The following is a 22,785-nucleotide window of genomic DNA, read 5'->3' as shown; positions in this document are numbered from 1 at the left end:
TCCTAACATCTAACCTTAAGCCATTTCCCCTTCTGCTATCACTATTAGACTGTGCAAAAGACACCACAATTTCCCCAAATATAATCTCCCATTTTATTTCAGAAAGTATTTATTATACTTTCCATTACTTTTCAATGGATATAATGAATGATCCATTTGATGACCATTATCAAATGTATCCCATTAACAACAAAGAGAGATAGAATGGATCTCTGTTCTTCTGCCCTCCTTTTTTGATTAAAAAAAAAAAAAAAACTGAATGTTTTTTCTAACACAACAATCAAATAATTATCAAAGCAAGTCAAGTTTCCTTGAAATAGTATTTCTTATTTGAAATAATTACCAGTGCCTGAATTACTTAAATAACTTGTATATAAAATGGTCATTCTGTATATGGGAAGACATGAATAGGAAGACTGATATTACAGCTAAACTAGTTCAGCAAAGCAGAGCTCTGTTGGATCACAGGTAGTGCAATCCTTAACAGTAAAGCATAACACATACAAATGCAATACGAAAGCAAGAGAGATGTTCCATTCCTTATGTATTTTGTCCTTCATTACATAAACCTGATCTAGCAGTGCACATCCCTGTTCATGGCAGGGAGATGGAAAAGATGGCTTTTCTATGTCCCTTCAAGTAAGGATTCTATGGTAAAATGGATTTGTTTGGGGCAAAATAAAAAAAATACAGAAAAAAATTAAGCTCCATTGAAAATATTGTAAACACAAGAAGAACTATTACTGCTATATAACAACGGATAAGAACTTCTCTTAAAATGAGTTTGGAAAGCAAATTTGCTTTGGTAGTACCAAGTATTAAAATTCACTGGATCTATTATTAGCAGTGGAAGAAATCTCAGACTTCAGTAACTGTCCCACTTTGAATTGGGCAAATCTAGGCTGCAGCAATCCTATCATAGTGCCTTCCAACATAGAAGCTCAAGTGTTACTGTTCAGCCTGCAAAATACAATTGTAATTTAGGGGAACAGTGGTCTTTAGAATCACTATTATCCTTACCAGCAACTTTATTTTAAATGACAAGGAAGTACTATTACACAAAACACTTCCACTGACTTTTAGAAAGGTTTAGAAAATATTTTTTGTTATAAAGAAAACTTAGAAGAACTATTTGAAGAAAAGAGATAGTGATACATTTTTCAAAGAAATTACATTTTTTTTTTATCATGCAACTTGAACCCTTCTTATTATATTGTGCAAATATATTTTTCATCCACAGCATCTTTCACATGCATCTAGCACGCTCCCTGAGTTGTGAATGAGTGTGATGCTAAATTATGAAATCAGAAATACAGTGGGTCACCACCAAGCATTGTGCAACAGATGAAAAACTCTGAAAAAAACCCCAAACCTCCATGCAGCCACCCACAGAATTACACAATTTTTTACATTTTAAGAATTGGAAATACCATCCAGAATATAAAATCAGAACAAATAGAAGAGAGAAAACAATAGCTCGTGTCATTTAAGTTATTCTGCCAATAGTGAGTCATAACTGATTGTCCTTGGTTTCAGGTTTTAAATGTGAAGATAAAAATCTTATAAATGTCCATTTATGTTTGACATTCAAGAGGGGTTAAGCTAAAGAAAATCGGCACTAAATACTGCAAGAAAAGGATCTAAGGGAAAAGTTTGACCTCTTCATTCTGATTTAACTTTGATGATGTTCTATACATGATGAGGGCATTGCTATCTCACAACCCATCAGCAGGTAATTCATAAGGAGATCAAAGAAAGGAAAATGCCATAGAATCATGCATAATTTAACAATTTCATCAATAAACAATTCTTTAGATAATAAAGGGAACTGAGAGAAATGTGGAGAAGGAGAAAGGGAAAGGAGACCCTATTTTTGCATCACATTGAAACCACTTTGCAAGAAAACTCTGGATTTGTGCACATACAGGAAATGAGGTAAATAGTTTCCCAATTTCCATCAACAACCACGATAATCATGCACTTAAATATAGATATATGTAAATGTATACACTGTAAATTATACTTGATCTTCTTGTGTAGGTCGCAATACCCCACGTTATAATACCAAACAAATATTAATGTATCATCATAGAACATCTGTACCTGTTTTAATTTAGCTTATAAACATCTGTTTTTAAACGAAGACTAATCACAAATAAAGAAAAATTAAATATAGAATGCTTGGGGATTCTTTTTTTCTCAACTTCTATGCATTTTAATTTTGCTTCATCTATTCCAGTCTACCATAGCATAAGAGATCTTACAAAGGACAAAGTCTCATCACTGTAGGTGTTAAGCAGCAAGATAAGAGGGCAATCAAGGAGAGCAGGGATAGAGTCAAATGCTTTTCTGAATTAAGACATTAGTTGTGATACTCAATTTCCAGTACTTCTTTTTTTCCAGCCTAAACATCATAAGTATGACAAGTATAAAAATGTTTACAATGTAATGTGATATTACAAATGCAAAATTTAGCTGCCAGAACAAAGCTAAACTTCTTGTCTATTATATTGACGACATAATTACCACATAGGTATTAAGAACAGGGACTATACAAAAAGAGTGTAAAGCATTGGTTAAGAACTCAGAAAATAAAATGTGATTTATTATTTTTTTTTTTAATGAAAAATCAATGACAATGTTTTTTACTTTCATCTCAACAATACAACTTAAAAATCACTTTTGGAGTGAAAAAAAAGGTTAATTCTTCACTTTTCTAGGGAAAGACAACTATTTAGCTCCATCCTTTCACTGTCTTCTCCACAGTATGCCAAAACTGGGGGCTTTAATTTAGCGCGTGAGTAGAGCCTGGCAGTTTTTTAATGTTGATCACACTGATTCATACTTACATCTCCATATTCAGATGAGGTGATTCTTACAAGTTTAGAACAAAACCATAGTCTATTACTCGGGCTTTTTATATGCCTCTTCAAAGCTGATACATTGTACCACATTTACACAGAAGAAAGTGACCTCAACATTTGCTCTCAGGATGAATTACACCTTCCTCTCCAATTCAAGTTCTTGGAGTAGTTCTCATGCACCTCAATGGCGTATGTTGCACATTGTCCACTGCCAGTGGCAGGGAACAGGGAATATTATGAAGAGGTGTAGAAGGACAATAAGGTAAAAAGTGAGGCCTAGCTAGCAGTTACCAGCATTTGATAGCCATCGACCTTAAAGCTATTTCTTCTTAGATGGTCCAGGCAACATATAACTCCCATCACTGTAAGCATTTATACTGTTTGGTAGCATGTATCTCTCATCCTTCAGTCATCACTATCTTCCAAGCTTTTTGTTTATCATTACTACTACTTTCATTTACCAAATGGTTCAATCTGTTTTTTCAACACTAAGAAATAAAGAACAATTTATAACTCATAACAATTAAAATATGGCATTCTGCTCTCATAACTTTGGCTAGTTCAGGACTGAAACAAAGTAATTATATTAGTTAGGAAAATACAATGTGTATAAAATATATTAAGATAAAGATATTTCTTGCACATTGGACTTTTTAATTAAAGTGTGAGAAATGTGTAAATAGAACCAATATCTTTTCACATGTAGTCAGTCTGTTCTTGTATGCTGATTGCTTGCTTGTAGTCTTCTACAGCTTCTCTACTGAAACCCAATTTAGCACGAATATCAGCTCTAAGTCTGTACATCGTGGCATCATTAGGCTGAATTGACAATGCTGTAAAAATCAGAAATAGAATGTTAGGTAAAGAGAATCACAGAATTGCAGGGATTGGAAGGGACCTCAGAGATCGTTGAGTCCAACCCCCTGCTAATGTAGGCAAAAAAAACATTATCAAAAAGTTTGTCTGTGTTCTCATTCTTCTCCAAGCATGTTTTCATAACAGAAAACATTACCTGTACTAAAGTTCCATGCAAAGGTAGGCAACTTTGTCACAACACTTATTTCTTAGATTTTATTTTCTTTTTGATGCAACCTATACATCTCACCTTCAACACTGCCCCAATAGCAGAAACTATGCTGTCCTCTGTAAAATGAGCAAAATCTAAAAAAGGAAACACTCTCAGCATCCACATTCTACAACATGGCAAGGAAACCAATATCCTACTCAGTTTCTCTATTATATAAGAAATACTTGGGAAATTGATGGGAAGTTTCATCTACTGTTTTAAAATTCTGCTTTAAAGAGAAAATTAGTAGTCTAGTCAATTTTCATTATCAAAACACTATGAAATAGTCATTAAAGCCAAGATGTAATTATTATTAGTCACAAAAACCAAGATAATTTTGATAAATCTTACTGTAAAAATAACTGATTTTTCAAAAAGAAAATCTACAACTTGCAGTTATTCTTTCTGAAAAGTTCACTTTTTGTGCAAACAAACGTTGTCAAATTAAAGTCTATTATTAAATTTTGTTCCATAAAATTAATACAAACTAAATATAGCTTCAGTTTCCTGGAAGAAGTGGCCTGTGTGTCCAGAGTTGCTGGATTTCTGGTTAGTACCCAGGATAGCAGTAGCAAGGGAGTAATATGGTTCAGCTGTTCTGAACCTAAACAAAATGTTTCTATTTTATAAAGATCAAGATAAATCATAGAATGATTTGGGTTGGAAGGGACCTTTAAGATCTATTTCCAACCCCCTTGGTATAGGCAGAGACATCTTCCTCTAGACTAGGTTGCTCAAAGCCCCATCCAGCCTGGTCTTGAATGCTTCCAGGGAGGTGGCATCCACAACCTTGCTGAGCAACCCATCCCAGTGTCTCATAGGCCTCACAGTAAAGAATTTCTTCCTAATACCTAGTCTGAATCTACCCTCTTCCAGATTAGAACTATTTCCCCTTGTCCTGTCACTACATGACCTTATAAGAAGTCCCTCACAAGCTTTCCTGTAGGCCCCGTTCAGGTACTGGAAGGCTGCCATAAGGTCCCGTAGGAGCCTTCTCTTCTTCAGTCTGATGTTCTCTCAGTTTGTCCTCAAAGGGAAGGTGCTCCAGCCCTTCGATCATTTTCATGGCTTTCCTCTGGATCTGCTCCACATCTCCATGTCCTTCTTCTGTTGGGGTCCCCAGAAGTGGACTGAGGTGGGGTCTCACAAGAGCAGAGTAAAGGGGTAGAATCACCTCCCTCAACCTGCTGGTCACACTTCTCTTGATGTAACCCAGGATACAGTTGGCTTTCGGGGCTGCAAGTGCACATTGCCATTTCACATTGAATCTTTCATCAACCAGCACGCCCCAGAAATCCTTCTTCTCAGGGCTGCTCTCAAGCCGTTCTCCACCTAACCTGTATCTGTGCTTGAAATTGCCCCAAGCCAGGTGCTGGACCTTGATAAAAACTTGATTCAGCTCCTCTTCTCTATGAACCATGCTATTCTCCCACAAAATCTTATGGAAGACTAATACCATTTCAAAACTTGGTCTAGGATAAGCACATACTGAATTTCTTGCTAATACATGAAATAAGATACATGAAACCCTTGTTCATGTCACCTAGATTCCTCATCACATACAAAACTTTTGGTATATACAGTATTTTCCTGCACTTCTTCCAGCAATTTTGTTTAGAACAGGGTTCCGAACAGGTTCAGCTGCTATGACACAATATGAAACAGTTTTTCCTTCTAATCTACATAATTCTTTTAGTTATAAGATTGGAAGAAAGTCTGAAAATAATCAGTCTTCCTCTTTCTAGTCATGTCATAATACCTGATCAAATTAGTTAGAAAGCATTAGCAAAAATACATATGCAGTTGCTGAGTTATGAAATAAAACCAAGTTGCTTATCTTAATTTTTAGTATGCTACTATACAGTAGGTAAAAAAGATTACCTGTTGAAATGTCTTTCTCAGCTAGTTCATACTGCTTTAATGCATTATAGAAATTTGCCCTGTTAAAATACACTGCTGCAGATAATGGACAGAGGCAAACTGCCTTCTCAAAGTCTTCTTTTGCCTCTTCAAAATTTTTTAATATTGTATTTGTAACAGCACGATTCATGATAGCAGATTCATTTCTTGGTTCAAGCTTTAGTACCTCTGAATAATAGCAATAAGCCTATAAAAAACATGAATTGGAGATGAAATAGACTGAATAAACATTCCTCAAATTTTAACATTCTGTTTAGCATTATTTGCACATAGAATAGAAGCACACACAGTACCCACACATCCAGAACAGCTGGCCCTAACTGATCAAAGTGATATTTCACACCATGTTTGGCATGGTGGTGGTGAGTAGATGGTTGGACTAGATGCTCTTTGTGGTCTTTTCCAACCTTAATGATTCTGTACAACATCGAGCTCGTCAAAATCTGGGAGAAAGAACTAGGGAGGAGATAAATTTAAACTGATGGTGTCTGTCTTGTCAATGTATGTACAATGAAGCTATGTTTTCCTGAAAACAGTTAAATATATGCATGTTAATGGGAAGTAGTGAATTAATCCCTTGTTTTGCTTTGCTTGTACACACAGCCTTTGGTTTACATATTAAACTGTCTTTATCTCAACTCACAGGTTTTCTCACTTTTCCCCATCGCACCGGTAGGGACAGAGTGAATGGCTACATGGAGCTTAGCTGCCTACCAGTGTTAACCTACAACATCCAACGTGGGGTCAACAGCCACCTAGACAGACTTCTGAAAAAGAAACAGCTGGCTTCACTAAATTTTAAGTATAGCACAGAAGAAATGAACCACACACTAGGGACAGTTTGGATTAACATACAAAGTAGTTTATAGTCCAACTCCTTGTTTCTCCATAAAGAAACAGCTTCTGGGAGACAGAGTAAGGAATCACAGAAATATAGAAAAGATTAAGAACAACCCTTCCAAGACCAGTCTTGGTGAATTATTCCAGATGCAGATAAAGAGTACAAGATCACAGAAGAAGCCACATGCAGGACACTGGCCTTGTAGTCTTAAGGAATTTATTATCTAAGTCTGACTAATTCTATTGACTGAGCAACAGGGAGTCTAACTCAGAGAAACAAACAGAAACATTAAATTGCTTTCGGACATCATTGATTTCTTGTGCTGTATGAAGTACAACTTCAAACCATATGCCACGTCTGTACTATACATGATGAATTTCTCAACATGTGAATTACAAGCTGAAGTGTTTACAGATGCAATTCTAGCAGGGGATTAATTCAAGTCGATCAGAAGTGCTGAAGCATCTTTACTGGTTCTGCATTCCTACAGCAGCTGGACTATAACGTTCTAATCAAAAGCCTGATTTTGCCCATGAAATGTGATAAGCAGCATAACAGGAAGCCAAAAGGGGAAGAAAAAAAAAAAAAAAATCAGTGTAAGGGCCCTCCTCAGAGAGAGAAAAATAAATGGTTCTTGCCTTCAAGTTTTGAATACTCTCAAGAGGAATTTAAATATTTCCTCTGTATTTGGAAGACACATACTGTATTTTAGCAGAAATAGGTGATTTAAAGTTCTTAAGTTTCTGTAGTAACAGATGTAAGATCTGACTTCTTGATCAAAACTCATCAGCAGAAGATTCTCTTTATTTTACTCCTAATGGTGTTATGGTGAATCTGGGCGAGTTATTTAACACACAGCAATTAGGCTTGAGGGAGCTTACTTAACATCAGTGAGATTTTGGTACCATGCTCCATCACAAGTTTTTGTGACGGGTGTCATGGTTTTATGTTTTTTGATTTTCAGCATTCCACATCAAAACATCATGTACTGGAATTAAAGTGCCCCCTGTCACGGGCATAAACTGATCTAGTTAACTCCGTGACAGACAGATATCTTACTGTCATGAATCTCAGTTCATATCAATGCTGCAATAAATAGTAGTAGGGCAATTATTACTAATTACTACAGCATAATTAATCCTCCTGTTAGAGGATCATTAAAAAAACAGTGTAAAAAAGTTTCAAGTTAAGCATATTAGAAGACATTAATAAATATTGTGGGTACAAAGATAAGTCAAATAAAAAAGTTTTCTGAAGACACCATAGAGACAGTACAAATTTTCTGAAGACTTACCTGTGAAAACTGATGATTATGGAAGTAGATATTTGCTGCACTGAAATAAGCTAATGCGTAGGTGGGGTCAACAGAAATTGCTTGTTGATAGTCCTTCATGGCACAGGACAAGTACCCCATTAACTGATTGATGACACCCCGATTTGTTAGCAGTGGAGCAGTAGTAGTGAGCTAGAAGGAAACAGCAGAAGCATCCTTATTCAGGGAAAATTTACACTTACATAGTAATTCATTGCTTTTTAAAAATACTTTTATTTAAAGTAGAATAGCACTTTCTAATCCAAATCAATTGCTCGTGTGCAGTATTGGCTGGCTTCATAGAAGCAGGTTAATCTTAGTGAAACCACTTTAATCTAAGACCTACCTTTAATGCGGCATTTATGTCTTGAAGCGCAGAAAAAATTTCACCCATCTGAAGAGAGATCGAAGCTCGTCCTTCATATGCAGCATCACATTTTGTATCAATAGCAATGACAACTGTTAACTGGTTCCAAGCACTCTGAAGCTTTCCAAGGGTCTAAAATGAATTGCAATATGCCCGCAATAAGAAATCTACAAAATATCAAAAACCCTACTAATGGTCCAACTTAAAAAAACTACAGTAGAATATGGAAGCATGCTTATATTTACTAAAGCAGTTACCTAAATTGAAAAAAAAAAAAAAAAAAAAAATTACAAGGCTTTGTTAATTATGCAATAATCATTGGCTTTATAACTATGCAATATATCAGCCATACATGTTTTACCTGCAAGTATTTTCCCTTTTTTTATCATAGATTAACTGAATAGTTGAGGTTGGAAGGCTATTCTAACTCCTTGCTGAAAACAGGATCACTCAGTATCATGTCCAGCTGTGTTTTGAACAACTCCAAGGATGGAGATTTCACAGCCTGTGTGTAATTACTCTCAGCGTTTGGTCATCCTCACAGTAAAAATAATAATGATAATCTGATTAAATCTTTTCAATTGAATTTTCTCTATTTTAGTTACTGCCCTTTTATTCCTGTCCTATCGCTAGGCACCATTAAGAAAATCAGACTCCTCTTTCCTCTGTGCTCCTCCATTATGTATTTATATACATTGATTAAAAAAAAAAAACCCTTATACTTTCAGATCTCCCTTTCCCTGTGGCAATAATATGGACTAATTATGTAAAGGTGGAAAACTAAATATCTAGTTCCCCACATCAAAATACTCGCACATGTGTATGTTTAAGTTCTACAGGTATGATCAGGCTGAAGAAAAGGCATTTAGTGAGATTTAGGCCTCTTAAAATTAAGCACCTACCATTACATGAACTTTCTGGGTTTCCTCCTGCCTCTGAGATATCTAATTTCTAACTGTGTAGTCCTCCCAAGTTTTTTCTCACACAGTATTTCACAGAGCACTGTGAAAGTATTAGTTACAAGTCAACTGTACTAGTAAATCTGTATGGTAAAGGAAATTTTTGACAGTTGTGCCAAAAGATCTGACCCAAGCAATTAGTCCCTCAGCTACATTGGTAAAAATAACTCCCAGCAAGATTCATGACAGTTCAAGACATTTCAGATAAGTGGATATAATAAATCAGAGTACGTAAATCACAGGAATTAGACCCAGAGGAAGGAAAACTGTCAAGTCATATTTTATATCCCTTTGCTAATATAGAATTACATTTTCTATGTAGTTAAGTATCTTTCAGTGATCATAAGTTCTTTTCCAAGGGATATTAGTAGATTTGCTAACACTATTATAGATAACTGGAAAGATAAGATTGTTTTACACTGATTTCCTTTTTTGCCACTACTTAAATCTGTAAACAGCTCATACACACAAAATATACAAGTTCTTAATGTTCATTTATTAGATAATCAAATATGCAAGTCAAAGGTAAGGTTACTTGCTATTTCATTAAGAAGAGATGTACAAGATGACTAGGTACAAATGTGGGGAAAAGAGTGGCCTATCCATTGATTTAAAAAGAAAACACACTACAATCTGTCTTAAGTACAGATTGTTCTATTTTTCGCATGGACAGGGTTGCCAGTCTAGGGTTGGAACTAGGTGATATTTAAGGTCCCTTTCAACATAAGCCATTCTATGATTCTATAGAAATAAGACACAATATTACAGAATCACAGAATCACACAGAATCACTAAGGTTGGAAAAGACCTATAAGATCATCCAGTCCAACCATCCACCTGTCACCAATGGTTCTCATTAAACCATATCCCTCAACACAACATCCAAACGTTCTTTGAACACCTCCAGGGTCGGTGACTCCACCACCTCCCTGGGCAGCCCATTCCAGTGCCTGACCACCCTTTCAGAGAAGTAGTATTTCCTAATATCCAGCCTGAATCTTCCCTGGCGAAGCTTGAAACCATTCCCTCTAGTCCTATCACCAGTTACACGAGAGAAGAGGCCGACCCCCAGCTCGTTACAACCTCCCTTCAGGTAGTTATAGAGAGCAATAAGGTCTCCCCTGAGCCTCCTCTTCTCCAGACTGAACAATCCCAGCTCCCTCAGCCGCTCCTCATAAGGCCTGTGCTCCAGACCCCTCACCAGCTTTGTTGCCCTTCTTTGAACACGCTCCAGGGCCTCAATGTCTTTCTTGCAGTGAGGGGCCCAGAACTGGACACAATACTCAAGGTGCGGCCTCACCAGAGCTGAGTACAGGGGAACAATTACTTCCCTACTCCTGCTGGTCACACTGCTTCTGATACAAGCCAGAATGCCATTGGCCTTCTTGGCCACCCGGGCACACTGCTGGCTCATGTTTAGCCGAGCGTCAACCAACACCCCCAGGTCCATTTCCTCTACACAGTCTTCAAGCCATTCCACCCCAAGCCTGTAGCGTTGCTTGGGGTTGCTGTGGCCAAAGTGTAGAACCCGGCATTTGGTCTTATTAAACCTCATCCCATTGGCTTCAGCCCAGCTCTCCAGCCTGTCCAGATCTCTCTGTAGGGCCTCGCTACCCCCAGGCAGATCGACACTTCCAGCCAACTTGGTGTCATCTGCAAACTTACTGAGGGTGCACTCAATGCCCTCATCCAGGTCATCAATAAAAATATTGAAAAGGACAGGCCCCAGCACCGACCCCTGGGGAACACCACTCGTGACCGGTCGCCAGCTGGATTTAGCTCCATTGACCACCACTCTCTGGGCTCGACCCTCCAGCCAGTTCCTTACCCAGCCAAGAGTGTACCTGTCCAAGCCACGGGCTGCCAGCTTCTGCAGGAGAATACTGTGGGAGACAGTGTCAAAGGCCTTGCTGAAGTCTAGGTAGACTACATCAACAGCCTTTCCCTCATCCACCAGGCGGGTCACTAGATCATAGAAGGAGATCAGGTTGGTCAAGCAGGACCTACCCTTCGTGAACCCATGCTGGCTAGACCTGATGCTCCAGTTGTCCCGCACTTGCCGCGTGATCTCCCTCAAGACAATCTGCTCCATAACCTTCCCTGGCACCGAGGTCAGGCTAACAGGCCTGTAGTTCCCCGGGTCCTCCTTACAGCCCTTCTTGTAGATGGGAGTCACATTGGCAAGCCTCCAGTCTTCTGGTACCTCACCAGTCAACAAGGAGCGCTGATAGATGATGGAAAGCGGCTCGGCTATCACCTCCGCCAGTTCCCTCAGCACTCTCGGGTGAATCTCATCCGGCCCCATGGACTTGTGACAGTCCAGTTGGAGTAGAAGGTCTCTGACCGTTTCCTTCTGAATCATGGGTGGTTTAGTCTGGTCTCCAGCCGAGACCACCTGGTCGAAAAGTGGAATATCCTGAGGATAACTGGTCTGACCTTTAAAGACAGACGTAAAGAAGGCATTCAGGACCTCTGCCTTTTCTTTATCCTCAGTAGTCACATTCCCGGCTTCATCCAGTAAAGAATGGAGATTCTCCTTAGTCCTCCTCTTACTGTTGATATATTTGTAAAAGGATTTCTTGTTTCTTTTTATTCCAGTGGCCAGGTCGAGCTCGAGCTGGGCTTTCGCCTTTCTGATTTTCTCCCTGCATATTTTAACAACTTCTCTGTATTCTTTCTGAGTTGCCCGTCCCTTCTTCCACAGGAGGTAGATTCTCTTTTTCTCCCGGAGCTTCAAGAATAGTTGCTTATTCATCCACGCCGGTCTCCTTCCCCGCCGGCTCATTTTGCAGCTCAGGGGGACAGCCCGCTCCTGCGCCTGTAAGACTACCTTCTTGAAGAGCAACCAGTTGTCTTGGACCCCTTTACCCTCTAAGACTGAATCCCAGGGGACTCCCCCTACTAGTCTTCTAAACAGTTCAAAGTCCGCCCTCCGGAAGTCCAAGGTAACAGTTTTGCTGTTCTTCCTCCTGGCTCCACCAAGAATCGAGAACTCTACCATCTCATGGTCACTCTGTCCAAGACAGCCCCCAACCTCCACATCTTCCACCAGACCTTCTCTGTTTGTGAACAGCAGGTCTAGCGGGGCAGCTCCTCTCGTAGGCTCTCTCACCAGCTGCATCAGAAAGTTATCCTCTATACACTCCAGAAACCTCCTAGACTGCTTCTTCTGCGCTGCGTTGAATTCCCAGCATATGTCAGGGAAGTTGAAGTCCCCCATGAGGACAAGGGCTGGCGACCTCGCAGCTTCTGCCAGCTGCTCATAGAACACCTCATCTGTCTCCTCATCCTGGTTCGGCGGTCTATAGCAGACACCCACCAATACATCTGCCTTGTCAGCCCTTCCCCTGATCTTTACCCATAGGGATTCAACCTTATCATCCCCAGCCACAAGCTCAGTAACATCAAAACACTCCCTAACATACAGAGCCACACCACCACCCCTTCTTTCTTGCCTATCCTTCCTGAAGAGCTTGTAGCCATCCATTGCAGCACTCCAGTCATGGGAGCAGTCCCACCATGTTTCCGTAATGGCGACTAGGTCATAGTTTGCCTGCCGCACCATGGCTTCCAACTCTTCTTGTTTGTTGCCCATGCTGCGTGCATTGGTGTAGATGCACTTCAGCCGAGCCCCTCGCCTCATCCCTAATCCCATTGCCGCTCCCCCAGGCTCATCTCTAGCAGGCCTGGTTTTATCCCCTACCCCCTTCATATCTAGTTTAAAGCCCTCTCTACAAGTCCTGCCAGCTCTTGGGCAAGGATCCGTTTCCCCCTTCGAGACAGGTGAGACCCATCAGCAGACCCCAGGCCAGGAGCCGAGTAGACCGCCCCATGATCAAAGAACCCAAAATTCTTACTTTTGCACCATCCTTTCAGCCATGTGTTTATAAGGTGTGTTCTTCTGGTCGTCTCAGCGTCCTTCCCTGCCACTGTAGGAATACAGGCAAATACTACCTGTACGCCTGTTCCTTCAACTAACCTCCCCAGTCTCCTGAAGTCATTTTTCATAGTTCTCAGGCTTCCGTCAGTGACCTCATCACTGCCAGCCTGGACTATCAATAAGGGATAATAATCGGAGTTGCGAATCAAACTAGGAAGTTTCCTGGAAATATCCCTGACTCGGGCCCCAGGGAGGCAGCACACTTCCCTGCGGGTGGGGGCAGGCCGACATATTGGGCCTTCTGTTCCTTCTAGAAGGGAGTCTCCTATGACTATTACCCTCCTTTCTTTTCTGGAGGAGGCAGTTATTAAGCGTGGAGCTGGATGCCTCCTCTTGGGAACACTTGGAGGCAGTTCTCCCACTTCACCCTCAACCACCGCACCCTCCAGTTTCAGGGCTTCAAACCTATTACATAGAGGCACCTGGGGAACCGAGGTAGGTCGGGATGGGGGTCGCCCGCATCGCCGAGCTGGGACCTGATGCCATTCCTCCTCTGCCCTCAAATTAGCTCTCTCATTTCGATCGTGGCAAGGGAGAGGGTCCACTGCTGTTTGGGGGGTGCAATCTCTCTGTCTTTCACGCAGAGAGTCACACCACCAGTCTATCTCCCGCTCGCACTCTCTGATGGCTCTTAATCTCCCTACCTCCTCCCTAAGCTCCACCACCAGGCTGAGAAGCTCGTCCACCTGCTCGCACCTTGCACAAGTGGCATCCTTCCCATTCTCCCCTGGCAGCAGCAGGCTCAGGCACTCCCTACAGCCAGAGACCTGAACTGCTACATTTCTTGGCAGGCCCTCTGTCTGGGTCGCCACAGTCCTCTTGGGGGAAGCCCGCCGCCTGGTAGAGACCATGTTTGAACCTGCGGTCTCGATGTCTGTCAGTAGGAGAGCTGATCACCTGAACAAAGACAAGGACAAGGCACTGATGTGTCCTGCCACAAGTCACAACTCCCACACCAGCTACTGCAGTAACGTATGAGCAGTGTGGGCTGCGTTCACACTCTGACCACCCTCTCCGGTGTCAAAGGCGGGTAACACCTCGTTCTCACCTGGAGCGATATGTGGGCAGGAGCCGGCTCCTGCCCTCCCAAGAGCTGCTTTTAAATTCCCAATGAGCAGTCAAGGTCAGGTACAAGAGATAAGGGCCAGCTGTTTAAATTATACCGCGATTTGGGCCAGCTCCACCCCTGCTGCCTCAGCAGCCCGCCCACAAGCTGCCAGCTCCCGGCGCCGACCACGTGCTTTTTGCTGCCTTCAAAACCAGCCCTAAAAAGAGCTTTTTCGTCGGCTTCTTTGCTATAGATCCCTTCCCCAGCGCAGTCTTACCTGCTCTGAAGCTGGTCTCCTCAGCAATGACCTAATATTAATTTATTATGTTAGATTATATATCATATTGACAATTAATTTTGGTGTGTTACCTGCAAGTTGTATCCTAAGCAAATTCTGGCTTTCATACACATTGGATTCAGGTGAATTGCTTTCAAGAAATCTTTCTGTGCTTGTTCAAGATCAGCCTCATGTCCTTTTTTCATATATGAATTTCCTCGTCCAATATAGGCTTCCACAGAAATGGGTTCTAGTCTGAGAACCTGATTAAATGACCTCACAGCATCTTCAAACTCATTAAGTCTAAAAAAAGATTAATATTAACTCTGTTTAATGCTTAGAAAATTCATAAACAAGACTGCCATCATGCCTTCAAAAAGTAGTTCAGCTCTGACTGAAGGGAATATTCTATTTCTTAACTTTGCTTTCTATATGTGCACCTTCATGGTTATTATAAACAGAAGATAGTAAACAGTTTAGATGGTAATCAGTTTAAATTCCCTGACGTGAAGAAGAAAGCAGCAAAACTCATTAAACTTTTGCTGGGCAAAGATTTCACTTTTCACTGTTTGTACTGAGCAGAGTCTAATACAGACTTCATCTGAGTCATTCATGCTATCCAAATCTCATGACCAAACATACTTTTGGCATTCTGCTCAGGCAGAGCTTTTTCAGTCATAAATCATCTACATCTGATATAAGATTATCTGGCTTTCCTCATATCGATTCTTAAAACTATCCAAACTATGTTAAAATGGCAGGGCAAAAAAGAGCCAATACTCAGGCTATTGACAACAGCCAATTCTAATTTTAGGAGTAGGCCAAATGTGGAATTCCACTGTTAAATAACATTTGATATATCTGGGGAGTATTCCAAGTAGAAACAGAATTCCAGAAATGCCTGACATGTCAACGAGTGCTAGTAGATGTCTTTACATAAAAAGCAAAAATTTCAACGTGTCAAAATAACCATTTCACTGAGACAAAACTGAAAGATGCTCTTTGATTATAAGCTACCTGTTTTGAATCTACCTGAAGAACAGCCTGAAAAAAAAGGTAAGATTAGACAAAGATAACAAAGAAACATAGGGATATAGACCAAATGTTGTGGATTTTCTTTCAAGTAGAACAACTGGTGCAAAAACAAACTTTTGCTTCATCTCAACCCTGTTTGATAGGATCCCAAATGCATCTTAAACGTTTATAATAGACAACTTGCCAGTGAATCTTTTTGGTAGTTATATATAAACACAACAAAAAAAATTCATTTAGAAACAGGACTCAGCACTGTTAATTCAGCATCATTCAGACACGGAAAGATGGAGCCAGCAGTGCTTTAACTACAAGCACAGTAACACAAGAAGTTCTAATGCTACATGTCCACTTCCAGACTACCTCAGAAGAAATAAGGTTATACAGTGATAGATGACAGAGTAACCTTAGGGGAAAAAAAATTGACTAATAGGCAGAGAATTGTGAAAATTTCCTTTTTACCCTAGGTGATATTTGTGTGAAATGGGAATGACTGACTCCATGTGTCACTATGATAAGCAGTCCTCTCTACCACTTTTCCTTCTCTCCATTCTCAGTGCCCTCAATATGAAAAAAGTACAAGCAAAAGTAAATTCTAGGAATTATTTCATTTTTCTACTCTGCACCAAAGTTATGTACCTTACCGATAATGGCAGGTTCCAATAGCTTGAAAGATCTGGCTGTCACCTGGACTAAGCAGCGCTGCTTCTTTCAAGTCCTGAAATGAACAGATTCAAAATGAAATTTACATTGTTTCACATCATCTACAACTGTGGTCTCAATTGAACAGTTCTACACCACCACAGGAAAAGGGAGATAACTTCTGATGTTGGTGCATATCAGAAGTACTGCATAACTATTTAACTGTCTTGTTTTATGACTCATGCTCTGATAGAATGAAGCATCATATCATGGTATTTCTCATAAAGCTGGAAGTAGTTACTTCCCAGGGGACGGAAAAAAGCTTCCCAGAGGGATATTGTTTTTAATAGAAATGATAGCAATTCTTAAATACATATATATATTGAAAGTATGTTTTGCTACATGCATTTTCAACAGATAATCTTTTCTTCTTTTAGTAAGAAAATTATTAAATTACTACTTTTTCAAGTTACAGTAAACCAAATTCATATTTGCATTTCTACTCACAATGTTCTAGTGAAGGACATTCTATAAATTATTATAAGTCATTGTTCCAGGGCTTTTAACTTTTCCTTTTTACTAAAACTCAGAGCATTGACAAAATGCTTGTGGTTTTCATAGACCATAGAATCACTAACACTGGAAAAGCCCTCTAAAATCTCATATTGTCATCCCCCTACCTCCCATGTAGCCCACTAAACCAGTTTCCTTAGTACTCACTGCTTAGTGAGTTCAACTGTACAATTGAACTATAATGTACTCAATTGTAAAAACTGTACAAGTGATTTAAAAATCAAATGCAATCATTTTGGTTATGATATAAGGAAGCACTTCAGGACTTTTTACAGGAAAGAAATCAGTAGGCCATAAGAGTGGTTTAGCTGATGTATCCACTGAATTACAAGTCAGAAAGCATTTTCTAGCAAATTTAAGAATGTGGAAGATTTCAGTACTATTAGAATTACAAAAGTGGCAAAATACTTTATATATATGGAAATATATATATATGGAAATATACATATATATATATATATACATATACATACATATATATATATATATATACACATATGTATGTCAGTTCTTTGTTAAAATAAAACCTTTCTTTCAGTAAACATGAAATGCTATCATAAAATTATATCACAAAAACTCTAAAAAATAAAAAATCACTATTGAGCAGCAATGTTCCAACCTACCAAGCCCTCTCAGTGAATTCCCAACAAAGCTAACGTGATTCTCTTCGTGTGTATAGTTTGAACTTTACACTCTGCTGCATTCATGGAGCACAGCAAATGCAGGATCATTCCAAGGACTAGGTTTGGCTTACTTAAACCAGAAGTCCTACCCTCAAACATCACCACACACTCTTCATAGAATCATGTAGAAAAGACAGACACTTCTATGCATCAATTCAGATCTTTCATAAACTGAATTGCAACTTTTTGTCTTTCTTCCAGTGTACATAATTCAGAAATACATTCACTTTGAGTAGAGGTAAAATAATTACATCTTATTTCAGCATTATTTCACTATACATGTATACAGGTATACCTGCAATGAAATGACAGAAGTGATACAGCTCTAACACATTTATAATCACTGATTCTTCTCTTAAATTAGCTAATGTAATTTTGTGCCTGTTTTTCAATTGCCTTTTTAAGATTCGTCTTTCCTATAATCAAATAACTTTTTGCTCATCCTGCTGGTTCTGATCCATTTCCCAATCTCCTTTTACTCTCAGCATCTTTCCTGAACTACATTGATCAATTTCATCCTGAAGCATGAGACCAATTATGCAATGTTTCTACTTATTTCTAAATAAGGTCCAAGGTCCACCAACTGAAAAGAGCTTTTGGCAGACACTTCCAGATATTTTTGGCTTAATTGAAAGGGATTCATATTCTTTCCTCAATATCTGTTTGGAAATAAGAAATGTTACTCATTACTCAATTTTTAGAATGCTTATGTTGACATCATTGCTATCATGTGACAAAGATAATGAAGTTTAAAGCTAACGGTCCACAACAGAGTCAATGAATGCACCAACTACTGCTGAAAAAAATACATATACATATATTACTTCACATGCATAAAAAAAAGTTTTAGAAAACTTGCAAACTATCTAGAATTCAAAAATAAAAGCCTCGTGTTTGAAAGAGTAATTTTTAATACTTAGGTTTTAAGCCTGCTACTACAATACCAGGTGGAGTCCCACTGAATGAGTCATCTGCGCTGTGTCAGATATTTCTTTCTTACATGAGATCTGACCCTCCCTGTCTTTCAATAAAAGTCATTTACACCCAAACATAGAGGAAGAGAAAACAAGCTCACACAGTCAGATCCCTCCATTTACTTAGGATTCTGCAATCAATCAGTACTCATTTAGACCCAAAATAAATGACAAAGTTGCACTTTGTTTTTTTTTTTTGTTGGTGGTTTGGTTTTTTGTTTTTGTTTTTGTTTTTTTACAAAAAGGACAAGTCAGTTCTCATTACATTAATTTTGTACAACTTTTATGCTCAACTCCAGGCTGTATAAAATTGTAAAATGGCTAGAACTGCCTTTTATTTGCAAATTCATTTCCCAGTTTGGTATTAGATGCTATGCAAATTTTAAAAAGGGAACCTTAACTATTTTAGAAATACTAAACCTGGCAAATTAATCTTTATGTAACCAAGGGCTCATAATTAAGAGAAACTCTAGATTTGGTCTACACAAAGGGGGATTCATTTATTTATTTATTTTACCTCACAGGCATTAGCATAATCACCAAGTTCCATGTAGAGTAGCCCACGATTGATGAACACTTTTAAAACTATTTCCTTACTCTCCTCATATAGAAGAAAAATTCCGTAATCTTTCAAGGCCTGTTAAAAAAAGGCATTTTACTCAACTATTTATTCAGAGAGATATATACATTGCCTTCCATAATTACATAGATATCCAAACCCAGAGTAGAAAATCAAAGACAATATAGATATATTAAACAGGCTTCATTAAAACTCATTTTGTTATTTCAATTTTTTTTATTTTACCAACTGAAATTCATAATGGCTACTACTACTGAATTTTTTGTCCATATTCTTATTTTATTTTTAATACTATAAATGCAATATTCTTGATTTATTATTGAAATAAGGTACTTTTAAAACTATTTTCAAATAGTTTTATTTTTACTGAAAAGACTAAGCACTACTTGCATTAAGTGAATTTTTCTTTTAATTCTGTGAAGTAGTGTTATGACTAGGCATTAACAACAGAGTGATCGTGTGATGTTGTAAAATTGTGTATTGTACCTTTCTGAAATTCTTTATTTGATGATAACAGATTGCTCTGTTATAATATGCCAAAATACAGGTATTGTCAAGGCCAATCGTTTTTGAGAGATCTTCAATTGCAGCTTTAAATGTCTGGAAATGAAAAAACATCATGTACAAATTATAATTCACAGCATCATATATTCCTCCTGAAATAGAATTTGATTTCATAGTTTTCCATACTTGTTTCTTCATTAGTACTGGAAAGTATCATTTCATCAGAAATGAGTTTATGTAAAGGGAATGCTTCTTCAGAAGCTCTATATGGACAGTCAGGACATCCAAATATTTTTTACTGATTGCTTAGAAAATATTAATATGTTGCAACACATAATCAACCTTTAGTTTTTCTGGTTTATCTTTTGTTTCTAACACTAACCTAAAAAGTATATATTGTGCCTATTACCAAGTGAGAATCTATGCCGTAGAACTTAAGAGAATATGCAGATAGATGCCCAGTAGCTTGCTCAATTCATCATTAAAACTACACAGATCAGAGTGGCTTCAAGCAGGAAAGCAACATAATCATCAGGTTCCGTATGCAACACTGGTTTCCAAAAGTTTTACCATTATTTTACCATTATAAAGTGATAAGTAATATATGAGGGCTACTCCAAAAGTAATGCCTCCTATCTTTTTCCATGAATATTACAACAGTGTTATAGTGCTCTCCATAGCTATTTCATTAACAAAAATCTGATTTACAAAACACTTTTTTTTTTCCCCCCAACATAAGCACCACCATTAGCTGTGCATTTTTGCCAGCATTGTACAAGAGCTTGAATGCCACACTCACAGCAGTCTGCCTGCCTGTCTGGACATGGGTATTCTTTCATATAAACATTGCCACTGCTGAAGCATACCACTCACTGCCTCACTGTGCACACATCCTCTCTTTGGTCTCTTCAACAAGAATTGATGATTGTCAACAAATGCAATTTTTTTCCACACGGAAGTATTCAATTCCACACCTTTTCTTCATACACACTTTCATGTCAGACATCACTGTGTCAGAGTTCCCCTCTGCTGCTACCTGTCACACAGCGACAACATGTAATGAATACTGGCAGAGGGTTCAACCTCTACTGCCATACCACTAACAGCTGCCTCTGATTTTGTGGCCCACCATAATAAAATAGGAAGGATTACTTCCAGCATGGCGCTCATACACTACGTTCTAAGGGAGAAAGCAGCAGTACAGCAACAAGAGATACCTACCTTATTTTGATACTTGAGTATTCCTCGGTAAAAATAAGCTTTTACACTGTTAGGATGAATTTTGATTGCCTCATTACAATTCATAATTGCCTTAGAATATCTGCCTTTACTTCCATAGTAAGCAGCACGACCCATATATGCCTACAGAGTTGAAGACAGAATAATGCTAAAAGAAAAAAAAGCTACTTATTTAAGACAAGGGTTAAATAAAAGAAATAACAAAGCTTTATAAAAATATCCATCATTGTGCTTGCTGGCAGATTACAAGGCAACACATCCATAAATGCAGAACCAGTCATACTCTGAACCCATCCTAAACATGCCTCAAGGAAACAAACCATCAGGAGTTTTTATATTACCTGGAAATGTGATGGACAAAGTTCAAGTGTATGATTGAAGTCTTGGATGCACTTTGTTTGTCTGAGTTGCATTCGACACAGCCCTCGTTGATAAAAAGCATCAGGGTAACTTGAATGTAGTCTGATAGCCATATTAAAAGCATCACAGGCCTAAAAGAATTACATATCATCCGACTTAAACAGTTGGTTTGTACAGCCGAAACCACAGGCTGTACATAGCAATTAACTGATTCATTTTTACAGGGAGATTATATTCCAAATGCATAAATAATTTATATACATATCCACTTTTTTATTGTTTTTGTCCACTGCAACTTAAAATGTCCTAATAGTACAATCATAACCACAGGGAGGTACAATCTAACTCATTTTATGATCTTCAGTAAAACTTATAAAGCATATGGTCTTCTGTCTGTAAAAGCTGAAACTGTACAGTTATTTATGACAGTGGTTGACATGACACTCCTTCATAATTCATCCACGCATTTTTTTCTTCCACATTGCTCTGTACACAGTCATGGGCTTTTCCAGGATGTACAGCTATAGTATCAGATGTGCAATGGCATAGTTAACTTCATCAGTTGTCTGAATTATCTGGTGTGGTAACATATGACAATTTTGAAAGCCTTCTACCAAAAGAATATCACTTTGACTTACAACAATTCAGATCAGAGGCAGACATGAAAAGACACTGTGTCCTGTGAAAATTTGATGTTTCAAATGATCCTAGTTCAGTCTTGAGCCTTTAGTAAATTAGCTACTGACACATATTTACTAAAATATCAACACAGAAAACATTTTCAAGAACCCACCCTAAGCCTGCTGCAAAGCTCACAGATAGACTTTAATACCATTACTGCTTTTTTCAGGAAGACTTTAATTTTTTTTTTTCAATACCTCTAATGTGTGGCATTGATTTTATTGAAAAAGTTTATTATCACTATTTGTTTTGTTAAGTATCATATATAAGTTAAGTGCCAAACAGAACCATCTAGGGGGTGTTTTGAGGTACAGTAATACAAAAAAAAAACAGACAAAATACAAACTCCATAATTAATAGAATAATCTAGGATTTCCTTTGTCTAAGTTCAGTACCTACTGACAAAGCCACTAATTGCTACATGAGTATTTGTAAGATCTGTGAAAGTATTGATTAGCAGGTAAGAAATTAGTGTCACTTTTCAATGACATCAGAATATGATTTTCATACATTAAAAATCAGAACATTAACACTGAAAAATGATTCACAAGTTCACAAGACAATCTAATGTACATCATAAGTTAAAAAAAATTAAGGCAGTTAAGGCTGTTGAAAATACTGAAGTTACTCATTTAGTTATCACTTTTGTCTATAGGCACTGGAGCCAAAGGAGTCAAATATATATAACTAATACCAACCTCTAATAGATTTTTTTGTTCCATATAACACAGGCCCATGAGATAATACATTTCTGCAGCCTCAAATGTAGGAGGCAGGATTTTTTCTGAGGTCATCAGGAGATTTATAGCTTGTTTAAAACTTCCCACAGCATCCTACAATACAGGGAATATTAAGAATTTTAAAGTAATCGAGTGAAATTTTGAAATGTTTTAGTCTTTGAAACATAAATGCAAAAATGAGAA

General features: G+C 38.3%; 2 protein-coding genes across 9 annotated transcripts in view; both read right to left on the bottom strand.

The window, feature by feature from the left end:
• Nucleotides 1-2,189: 2,189 nt before the first annotated feature.
• The window catches only part of TTC6 (tetratricopeptide repeat domain 6), a 59,864-nt gene continuing 39,268 nt past the window's right edge, over nucleotides 2,190-22,785 (bottom strand). For 4 of the 8 annotated variants that reach the window (XM_090141355.1, XM_090141354.1, XM_090141357.1 and 1 more), the window contains 11 exons: nucleotides 22,561-22,695; nucleotides 21,163-21,312; nucleotides 20,804-20,944; nucleotides 19,565-19,678; nucleotides 19,016-19,135; nucleotides 16,271-16,344; nucleotides 14,687-14,897; nucleotides 8,350-8,502; nucleotides 7,986-8,156; nucleotides 5,812-6,037; nucleotides 2,191-3,697 (listed from right to left, as the gene is read on the bottom strand). In XM_090141355.1, the coding sequence (XP_089997481.1) occupies nucleotides 3,561-3,697; nucleotides 5,812-6,037; nucleotides 7,986-8,156; nucleotides 8,350-8,502; nucleotides 14,687-14,897; nucleotides 16,271-16,344; nucleotides 19,016-19,135; nucleotides 19,565-19,678; nucleotides 20,804-20,944; nucleotides 21,163-21,312; nucleotides 22,561-22,695 (1,632 nt within the window). In that variant the 3' untranslated portion in view covers nucleotides 2,191-3,560. Of the gene's footprint in view, nucleotides 3,698-5,811; nucleotides 6,038-7,985; nucleotides 8,157-8,349; nucleotides 8,503-14,686; nucleotides 14,898-16,270; nucleotides 16,345-19,015; nucleotides 19,136-19,564; nucleotides 19,679-20,803; nucleotides 20,945-21,162; nucleotides 21,313-22,560; nucleotides 22,696-22,785 lie in introns of all 8 variants that reach the window. The other 4 variants (XM_090141356.1, XM_090141360.1, XM_090141359.1 and 1 more) reach the window with 4 other exon arrangements.
• On the bottom strand, nucleotides 13,044-14,154 carry LOC149917865 (uncharacterized). Its single transcript, XM_090141353.1, has one exon. The coding sequence runs from the start codon at nucleotides 14,118-14,120 to the stop codon at nucleotides 13,044-13,046; it is 1,077 nt and encodes a 358-aa protein (XP_089997479.1). The 5' UTR covers nucleotides 14,121-14,154.

The sequence above is a fragment of the Phasianus colchicus genome, chromosome 5, assembly GCF_987193195.1.
Source record: "Phasianus colchicus chromosome 5, bPhaCol1.hap1.1, whole genome shotgun sequence".
Taxonomy (NCBI): Eukaryota; Metazoa; Chordata; class Aves; order Galliformes; family Phasianidae; genus Phasianus; species Phasianus colchicus.
This window is presented reverse-complemented; position numbering and strand designations above follow the sequence as displayed.